The sequence below is a fragment of the Propithecus coquereli genome, unplaced genomic scaffold, assembly GCF_000956105.1.
Source record: "Propithecus coquereli isolate 6110/MARCELLA unplaced genomic scaffold, Pcoq_1.0 Scaffold42, whole genome shotgun sequence".
Taxonomy (NCBI): Eukaryota; Metazoa; Chordata; class Mammalia; order Primates; family Indriidae; genus Propithecus; species Propithecus coquereli.
The window spans coordinates 7,610,150-7,620,744 of record NW_012149952.1 but is presented as its reverse complement, the minus strand read 5'-3'; the positions used below and the strand labels follow the sequence as shown (position 1 = coordinate 7,620,744).

The 10,595-nt window shown below is 37.0% G+C and overlaps 1 protein-coding gene across 1 annotated transcript; it reads right to left on the bottom strand.

Annotated features, from left to right (window-relative positions):
* Nucleotides 1-7,447: 7,447 nt before the first annotated feature.
* On the bottom strand, nucleotides 7,448-8,386 carry LOC105817549 (olfactory receptor 13H1-like). Its single transcript, XM_012653261.1, has one exon. It carries the CDS (start codon nucleotides 8,384-8,386, stop codon nucleotides 7,448-7,450), a length of 939 nt encoding a protein of 312 aa, XP_012508715.1.
* Nucleotides 8,387-10,595: the final 2,209 nt, after the last annotated feature.

The window sequence follows — 10,595 nt, the reverse complement described above, 5'->3', positions numbered from 1 at the left end:
ATAAAAATATTCACTAGAAAGACTCAATAGTAGATTTGAGAAGGCAGATGAAAGAATCAATGAACTTGAATATAGGTCAATTGACGTTATACAGTCTGGGAAACAGAAAGAAATAAAAATAAAGAAAAATGAACACAGGCTCAAAGGCCTGTGAGACATCATCAAACATACCAATATATGCATCATGGAAGTTCCAGAAGGAGAGGACAAAAAAATAAAAGAAAATATACTTAAAGAAATAATTGCTGAAAACTCCCCAGATATGATCAAATACATTAATCTACACATCCAACAAGCTCAACATATTCCAAGTAGATAAATTCAAAAAGGTCCACAGCTGGATAAGTCATAGTCAACCTGTCAAAAACCAAAGCAAAGAGAGAATTTTGAAAGAAGCAAGAGGACAAGTGACTCATCATGTATAAGAGTTTCTTAATAAAATTAACAGGTGACTTCTCATCCCAAACTATGTAGGAGAGAAGGCAGTGGATTAACATATTCAGAATATAGAAAAAAGAAGACACCATCAATGAAGAATTCTATATCCAGCAAAGCTATCCTTTAAAAAGGAAGGAGAGGCTGGGTGCAGTGGCTCATGCCTGTAATTTTAGCACTTTGGGAGGCTGAGGCAGGAGGATTACTTGAAGTTATGAGTTCAATACCAGCCTGAGTGATACAGCAAGACCCTGTCTCTACAAAAAATAAGAAAAATTAGCTGGGTGTGGTGGCATGTGCCCGTAGTCCCAGCTATTCAGGAGGCCAAGGCCAATCCTTCAAATAAGTTGAGAATAAAAGTTTGAAAAAATATATTGTATGCAAACAGTATGCACAATAGATCTGAAGTAGTAAGACAAAAATTTTTAATATAGACAAAGGAGAAAATTTTGCAATGATAGAAGTGTCACTCCATTAGGGAGACATAACAATTATAAACATGTATGCATATAACAACAGAGCCACAAGATATGTAAAACAAAAACTGACAATTAAAAGGATGAATAGTTAATTTAACAATAATAGTCGAAGACTTTCATACCCTACTTTTAACAAATAATAGAACAACTGGGTAGAAGGTAAACAAGAAAATAGAAGGCTTTAACAATATTATAAACCAATTGTATCTGATAGGATTCTATAGAACACTCCACTCAACAAGAGCAGAATAAGCATTCTTCTCAGAGGCATATGAAACATTCTGCAGGATAGATAATATACCAGGGCATGAAACAAATCCTAATAAATTTAAAATAATTGAAACCATACAAAATATGCTTATGACAATAATGGAATTAAATTAGAAATTAATAACAGAAGTTTGAGCAATCCCCAAATATGTAGAAATTAAACAAATACTCCTAAATAATCAATAGGCCAAAAAAGAAATCACAAGAGTAAATTAGAAAGCACTTAGAAATGAAAAAAAACAAAATTCCCAAATTCATAAGATGCAGCTAAATCAGTACATGGAGAGAAATTTTTAGTTGTAAATACCAATATTAAAAAAGTAGGCCAGGTATAGTGGCTCATGCCTGTAATCCCAGCACTTTGGGAGGCTGAAGCAGGAGGATTGCTTGAACCCAAGAGTTCCAGACCAGCCTGGGGAGCATAAGGAGACCTCATCTCAATAAAGAAAGGCATTGAAACTGAAAGTTTGTTCTTTGAAGTAATCAACAAAATCAAACACTTTTAGCTTGGTCGATCAAGAAAAAGAAAGAAGACTCAGATTCAACTTTCTAAAATCAGGAATGGAATTGGACACATGCATTTTTGTGTTTGCCATTAGTTGTTATTTTTGAAATAATCAAGGAATGGATGATATATCAGCTGCCCACCCATCTTGTTCACTTAGTTCTACACTTGTCTTCTTCCTATTCCTTAAATATGCCCAGTCCTGTCTTTGTATTATTTCCTTCATCCTAGCATGCTCATTTCCTCACTCGTCAAACTTCACACTAAACATTTAATGTGAATCTTTCAGTCTCAATTTCAATATTAATTCTTTTGAGAGATCTGATCTTACAGTCCTATCCAAAATAGGTCTAACCCGTTACTCTGTTTCAGCTTCCTGTTTGTTTCCTTCAGAATACTTATTGTGCTCTTTCAGTTGTTTTATTTATATACGTGATAACCTGTTTAATATCTATCTATTAAAATGTTTAGTCACTACTAAGAAAGACCAGAATTTTTGTCTTTTGCCTCTAGATCTCTGATGCTAGCAAATTACCTAACACATAGAAGATACTCAATAAGTATTGGTTGAATAAGTAAAATGAGGAATAAAAAGAAGCAAAATGCGAAATATCCTCCAATCCTTACACCCAAATACATACAAATGCTTGTTTATGCTCTCCATAATTCCAGGTATATGTTTTAGTCAAGAAAAGTGTGATTTCCTTGCTACACACAAATAAACTAGGCCTTTCAATATACGTGTATCTCTGGTACCAGAGTTACGTAATACTAATGATGATGATGACAAGAACAGCCATTATCAAAAACAGTATGAAGATTCCTCAAAAAACTAAAAATAGAACTACCTATACGATTCAGCAATTTCACTACTGGATATATATCCAAATGAAATGAAATCACCACCTCATAAAGATATCTGCACTCCTGTTTATTGCAGCACTATTCACAATAGCCAAGATGTGGAATCAACATAAGTGTCCATAAATAGATGAATGGATAAAGAAAGTATGGTATATGCACGTAATAGAATACTATTTAGCCACAAAAAAGAACAAAATTCTATCATTCACAGCAACATGAATGAGGTTGAAGGATACTATGTTAAGTGAATAAAACCAGGCATGGAAAGATAAATACCACGTTCTCATTCATACGTGGAAGCTGAAAAAGTTGATATCACAGAAGTAGAGAGTAGAATTGTGGTTACTAGAAGTGGGGGAGGCTTAGGGGGACGGGATAGTCAAAGGTTGGTTAACAAAGATACAGATGGATAAAAGGAATAAGTTCTAATGTTCTGTAACACTATAGGGTGACTGTAATTAACAAAAATTTATTGTATGTTTTCAGATAGCTAGAAGGGCAGATTTTGAATGTTCCCAACATAAAGAAATGGTAAATGTTTGAGATTATGGGTATGCTAATTACCCTGATTTGATCATTACATATTGTACATAGGTATTGAAATAGCACACTGTACCCCATAGATACATACAATTATGTGTTGATTAAAATAATAGTAAAAACAAAAAAGGAATACTACTAATAGCTCGTGTGTTAAGGTGCTTACTAGTTTCCAAGTACTGTACTAAGTGTTTTACATGGTTTATCTTATTCAATCTTCATAGCAACCCTATGAAGTAGAGACTATTATATTCTATACTACATAGGTAAGGATGGGGATGTCAGAGAGGCTGAAATAAATTTCCCAAGGCTGTAAAGCTAAAAAATGGTCTTTCTGAATTCAAAATGTCTGAATTCAAATCCAGGTATTTCTGACAATAAAGCCCGTGCATGCAGGTCTATGTGTATATGTGCACAAACAGATACGGGCATATGGGGCCATGATTCTAATGTGTTAGTGGAAAATTTTGTTTGGTGATTATTTTATTTTATTTTTTTGTTTTTCTATTTTTTTAATTTTTTTCTGTTATATGCATATATTGTATAGTGATGAAGTCTGGGTTTTTGTACCCATCACCCTCATAGTGTACATTGTACTCAGTAGGTAACATTCAACCCACACCCGCCTCTCCCCCTCCCCCTTCTGAGTCTCCGATATCCATTAAGTCACTCTGTATGACCCTGCATACCCACTGCTTAGCTCCCACTTATACATGAGAACATGTAGTATTTGGTTTTGTGTTCCTGGGAGGGACTGAAGGATGAAAAATTACCTTGTTTGTCTCCAGTGTCTATTATACTACTTCTTTGTGTCTGTGTGTAGCCATAGCTTAGCTCCCACTTATAAGTGAGAACATGCAGCCTTTATTTTTCTGTTCCTGAGTTACTACTTCACTTAGGATAATGGCCTCACAACAACGAAAATTTCAGGAACAAATGAACACATTTCTGTGTGCTCCTTTCCATATGACAAAAATGGTAGATTTAATAGTTCTGCTTTCATGACTTGTTGAATCTCAAGGAGCTTTTTTTAGGTAATTAATTTATTTTCTTACTATTTAGTACTGGTGTTGCTGCCAAACTCATTAAAAATCCAGTGATATATTCTTTTTTTCAAATTTTAAATTTCTTTCTGTGAAACACTTCCAGGAAAGGTTATGGTTATGGCTCTCAAGTGCAATTTCGTTTCTCTGCTGCTGCCAGTGCACAGCACGAAGGTCTTTTCTCAGTGATGTTGATTTTTAAGGGGTCAGTTCAACCTTCTAAGATGTTGCCTTGTGATTTTGGCACCCCTTATGAGGAGATGGTGTGCACAGAGGCAGAATTGCCCACTATCAGCTGCAGGTCATAAGTGCTGTTTGCAGAGATAAAAAATTTAAACAAGTTTCCCAAAGCATAGGATAGTTCCAAAGTATTGTCTGTTTATTATCACTCAAACTTGTTTATTTATTAATAGAAGGAAGATTTGAAGAAGGTAACATTCACCGTAAACATGTAACATAAAGACGCCTAACACACCCAGCTCTGATTAACTGTTCTTATAATCTTGTACACTTTCTATTCATCCCAAGTCTTGACTTTGTCAGAAACCTTCCTACATCTTGTTCGCGTCTTTCTGGTGTAACATATTTCTCTCTAGAGAGAAACTTGTCTAACTTTTCCCTGAGGTAATCAAAAGGAAAGATATTAGTTTATCTGTCCAATTTTCTCTCATCTAAAAAGGTCTCTGCCTCTCCCCAATAAATTTCTTTCTGTCAGCATAAGGCACATCTCGTTGCTTGTTCTTCTCTGCTTCCTCTTAGTCCTTAGTGAAAATGATCAAACTCCAATAAGTATTTGCCTTGTAGTTTTTCTTTTTTCCCCCTTCCATTTGAGGAATCACATTTGTTTCCCCCTTCTAATGCTTGACTTTATCTGCTCCCTCTTATTAGTTAGTTAATAGTGCCTTCCTTCTAGTTTCAGGAGTGCTTTAGGTTAAATGAGAAGGATTAGAAAACACCAGAAATTAAACTTCCACAAGAATTTGTTCATTTGTTCAAGATTAAATTGATAATGTTACAACAAATTTTTCATAACATCATAGATTCCCTTTCTAAAGAGTTCTCTATTGGGGTTCCCATGGTTTTCTCATTTCCATAATAGTGTCCAGCCAGCTTCTGTTGTTGACCAATAAAGTATTAATTCCAGGAGTGCTTACGAGAGTGAAACAGAATTAATCAAACTGGGTGTCTGCCTGTCAGGATGTATCTGGAAGTAATGGTGGAGTTAATCAGGTTCAGCACAGTTTGGAGGCTTTTTATTAGTCATATGTCACAGAGTCCAGCATTTTCCTTTTTCCAAAATTAGGCTGGCTCATTGATATTTTGACCCAACTTCAAAGACACTGACTCTCAAAATACAAATGACCAATGAACATGAGAAATCTATTCAATCTCATTTCTAATGAGATAAATTCAAATCGAGATAACAATGGGAACATAATTTTCCCATTTGTCATATTGTCATAGTTTATTTTTAAGTGATATAGTCAGGTATAGACATAGGCAAGTGACCACTTGTACAATGGGTATGGATATTAAAGGGGAAATTGACAGATATTTTTTTTCTTTTTTGGCTCACATGTACTCTGTGACCACCATGTGCTAGACATTGTGATAGAAACGTAACTTACATTCTCTCATTTAATTTTCAAAACAATTTTGTGAGGTAAGCACTTATAATTCCCATTTTACAGATGAGAAAACTGAAGCTTAAAAAGATGAAAGGTAACTAGCTAAATCTCACACAATTGTGAGTAGCAGATTTAAATACGTCTGCCTGATTCTCAAACTTATGCAAGCCTCACTGAGTGTTGGAATGAGATGATTTTTCATTTCTTCTCTACTCTATCAATTTTTAAATAATAAGCATTATAATTTTTATAATTTAAAAATATATGGCCGGGCACGGTGGCTCACGCCTGTAATCCTACCACTCTGGGAGGCCAAGGCGGGAGGATGGCTTGAGGCCAGGAGTCCGAGACCAGCCGGAGCAAGAGCGAGACCCCATCTCTACTAAAAATAGAAAGAAATTAGCTAAACAACTAAAAATAGAAAAAAGTAGCCGGGCATGGTGGCACATGCCTGTAGTCCTAGCTACCCAGGAGGCTGAGGCAGGAGGATGGCTTGAGCCCAGGAGTTTGAGGTTGCTGTGAGCTAGGCTGATGTCACGGCACTCTAGCCCAGGCAACAGAGTGAGACTCTGTCTCAAAAAAAAAAAAATTTATATATATATAGTATATATTTGACTGTTTTAAAGGGCATTCCTCCTGAGTTAAATCTGCTCTATGTTTGTGAGCTCTGCAGCTTTAGAACACCTTTGGAAATTGAAAGGAGTGTTGTACACTGACAGAGAAAAGGGAGCCATATCTATTGATCAAGACATGTAACTGCAAGTTCCATAGGGTCATCAAGTCTGGCTCTCAGTATGTGCACAGTTTTTTTTTTTTTTTTTTTTTGAGACAGAGTCTCACTCTGCTGCCCTGGCTAGAGTGAGTGCTGTGGCATTAGCCTAGCTCACAGCAACCTCAAACTCCTGGGCTCAAGCCATCCTACTGCCTCAGCCTCCCAAGTAGCTGGGACTACAGGCATGTGCCACCATGCCCGGATAATTTTTTCTACATATTTTTAGTTATCCAGATAATTTCTTTCTATTTTTTTTTTTTTTTTTTTAGTGGAGACGGGGTCTCGCTCTTGCTCAGGCTGGTCTCAAACTCCTGAGCTCAAACAATCCACCCGCCTCGGCCTCCCAGAGAGCTAGGATTACAGGCGTGAGCCACCGCGCCCGGCCTGTGCACAGTTTTGAAGGGCTCCTTGCATCAGCAGAGGACTTTCTATGCAGAATCTTATATAGCAGTTGAGTAATTTTCTTTTCCCTACCCACTCACATCTATCACTTCAAAGTCCGGGTCATGATACATTTTGTACAAAAAGCATTGAGATAAGAATTGTCCACTTTGCACCTTGGCTCTTTATCACCTATAAAAGGGAATCTTAGAATATTGGAGTATTTCCCATTTAATAAAATAAAATCAAATTACTCAAGATCAAAATATACTAATTATCATTTTGTTTTAAAAACTCTCCTTCAAGATTGTACTGTGTAATTTATTACTTAAAGGGATGAAATTATAAAAGTTTAATATGTTTTCCTCATTTTCCAATGCTCTATTTTACCTGCCTGTTGGAAATAGAAAAAGATGCACTTGAAACTAATTACCTTAGTAAAATTTTGCTTAGTATTTCTAACTTATTATTTTTACAAGTCACTATCAAACTATTGGTTAGACGAGTCTCCATGGAATATCCATTTCCTTTTAGGACTCTTTCTTCCTAATTATTTTTCTTAGAGCATTTTTCACATCCTTGTTCCTCAAGGTGTAAATAAGGGGGTTCAACATAGGGGTCACAACCCCATAAAATGCAGAGATGATTTTACCCTGGTCCTCGGATTCCCTTGACTGAGGTTTCAAGTACATGTAGATGGCTGACCCATAAAATATGGTGACCACAGTCAGATGGGATCCACAGGTGGAGAATGCTTTGAGCCTGGCCCCTGCAGAGTGGATCCTCAGTACAGCAACTGCAATGCGGGTATAGGAAATGAGGATGAAGGTGAAGGGCAGGGGCAGTGTGAATATGCCGATGACCAAACCCAGAATAAGTCTGCCTGGAGTGTCTGAGCAGATGAGCTTCAACAGGGCCTGCACCTCACAGGTAAAATGGTTGATGACATTGCGTCCACAAAAATGGGCGGGAATTGCAATAATTGGTATTACTGCCAAAAGGAACGCACTGGCCCAGGTCACCATGGCCAACTGTGTACAGACCCAGTTGTTCATAATGATGGTATAACGCAGAGGATTGGAGATTGCAACAAACCTATCATAAGCCATGACAGCAAGGAGGAGACACTCTGTCATCCCCAGAAATAAAGCAATGGTCATCTGGGCATAACAGCTATTATAGGAAATAGTGGGGTAGTCTCTCAAGCCATTGAACAGTAAAAAAGGCACTGAATTGCTGGAGTAGCAGATATCGAGGAAGGACAGGTTGCTTAGGAAAAAATACATAGGAGTGTGAAGCCGCCCATCAACTCTAACCACAATGATAATGAGACTGTTACCCACCAATGTGATCAGGTAGACCACTACCATGGTACAAAAAAAGGCAATCTGATATTTTGGATGATCAGACAAACCCACCAGGATGAACTCGGTCACTTCACTGCCATTATCAGTAACCAGAATATCCATTTTGTTCTATCTGTTGAGAAAGAAGAAGAAATTGAATTCATTTTAATTTGAGAAACATTTATTGAGTACTTACTATGTCCTCAGTGCCTATATTAGGTGCTATTACTAAATGATGTCTCTGAAACCATAGATGTTGTTTGGAAGTTTATGTTCTAATTTGGGAGATAAAGCACTCATATATAGCCTAAGATTAATTTGCAAATTAGCACAATTCATTGTGAACTTTCATTCCTTTATCTATAAAATGAGGGGTGTTAGACTTCACCTGAAATGTCCTTTGAACACTCCCCTTAAAGAAAATGTGCTGTTTTATTGCTCAAATGTGATCAGATGCCTGAATCACGGAATTGCTAGTTGTCCTTTCCTGCTACGGATATTTGCCTTTAGCCAATTAACATCCATGACATAAAATATATGCTTAGTTCACTCTGACTTCTTCCTTTCCCTGCACATCTAATCAATCACAAGTCCTATTGGCTCTTCTTTCTACATATATTTCAGATCTACCTACAAATCTTACCTAGTCAGAGCCACCATCGTCTCTTATCTGGACTAATACTTAAGCTGCCTAATAAGAGGTCTCTTTACTTCCATTCTTGCCTCTTTATAGTGTATTTTCCACATAGCAGCCAGAATAACCTTAAACAAACATACATAATTATGACCATATCCTTTCTATGCTTAAAACTCATTTGAGGGCTTCCAATTGCACTTGGAATGAAATCTAACCTATTTACTGTGATCTACATGACTAAATGATCTGACCCTAACCTTATCTTGCACTGTCTCCTCTTGGGCTCACCATGTTTCAGCCACATTGTCTTTACGAAGCACTCCAAGCTTGTTTCCATCTCAGGACTTTTGCACATTGTGTTCTCTCTGCTAGAAATATTCTTCCTACTCTTCTTTGCTTGGTGAAATCCTGATCATCCTTGACATCTCAGCTTGAAAGGAACTTCTTTAGAAAAGCCTTCCATAACATCCCCCTCAAATCTAAATCATATCTTTTTGCTATAATCATTCCCAGCACCATGAACTTCTGTATTCTTACCAAATTGTAAGCTCGGGGAGGGAAGAGACCCTGACTGTCTTGTGCATGAACTTATTTTCACCAACTCATACAGTCCCTGGCATAACATAATAGGTTCAATACATGTTTGTTGAATGAATCAATGCCAGTTATTTGGCTCTTCTGTCTTACCCAGTATCAAGAAATTGATCTGACTGGAACTGCATTGAATTGGTTGAAGGAAATAAATGCTTGAGGGTAAAAAGCCTATGATGAGCAACAGTCGGTATCTCATGGTATTCAGTTTTATCAATGCCCTGTAGCTTAGAAATAAACTTCAAAGCCTTGTGTTTTTGTAGCCCTACAAAAGAGAGAAGGTGGTGGAGTGAAGATGGGAAATGGGGATTATTACAGAATTGGAAAAAAAGTGTTTTCACCCTCTTTTGTCTATCCAAATTTTTATTTGTTTGGTCTAGTTCTGTGAAATATGCTTACTGTCACAGACCAGCTCATTATTAACATCGCGATTTTTTCTTGGATTTTCTGTAATATCTCTATCAAGTTCTAGTCATAAATCAGGATGTTGGGTATTTATAGTATATAGTTACAGACTCACGAAGCAGATATCAGGCCTTGTTGAGAGCAGGCTGTGGATGAAAAGATTTGTCTTAGAAGCTGGGCAGCAGGAAGGATCATGCAGGCTAATGGTGTGCATAATCTCTCTGGATTCTCTACCTAGAACAGACAAATCTCAGAAGGCAGAAACTCTTATGGACAAGTAATTCAGGAAGTAAAGTATAGATTGTAACAGGATCCTGAAAAAAATCTGTTGCAAAATACGGGGGCTGAATAAGAATCAAAACCAAGGGTAGGCAAACTGAAAAACTACTTAACTGCCATGCGACTTTTAAGTAAGGGTGTTTCTAGTTGTTACAGAGAGTCATCCTACAAGCTCACCTTTGGCTGCCTTTCATGAGAGTTAGAAGACTCCTTTTTGTTCTTTAGATGTTCCCTGATTTGGAATCAGAAAACAAAATCAATCTGAAGGGAAACGATTCTTGGAGTGGAGTTATTAGACTGAGACTGAAGCCAGCTTTGATCTGGCCTTTATGCATCAGTGACATCACAACCCTAGTTCTTGAATCGTGTTACAAGAATGAGATTTTCAGGGCATATACTTTTTCAAGGGGTACTAAAGTT

Bases quoted from the DNA above. Each gene is read 5' to 3' on its own strand.
- LOC105817549 (XM_012653261.1), bottom strand. From the start codon at position 8,386: ATGGATATTCTGGTTACTGATAATGGCAGTGAAGTGACCGAGTTCATC.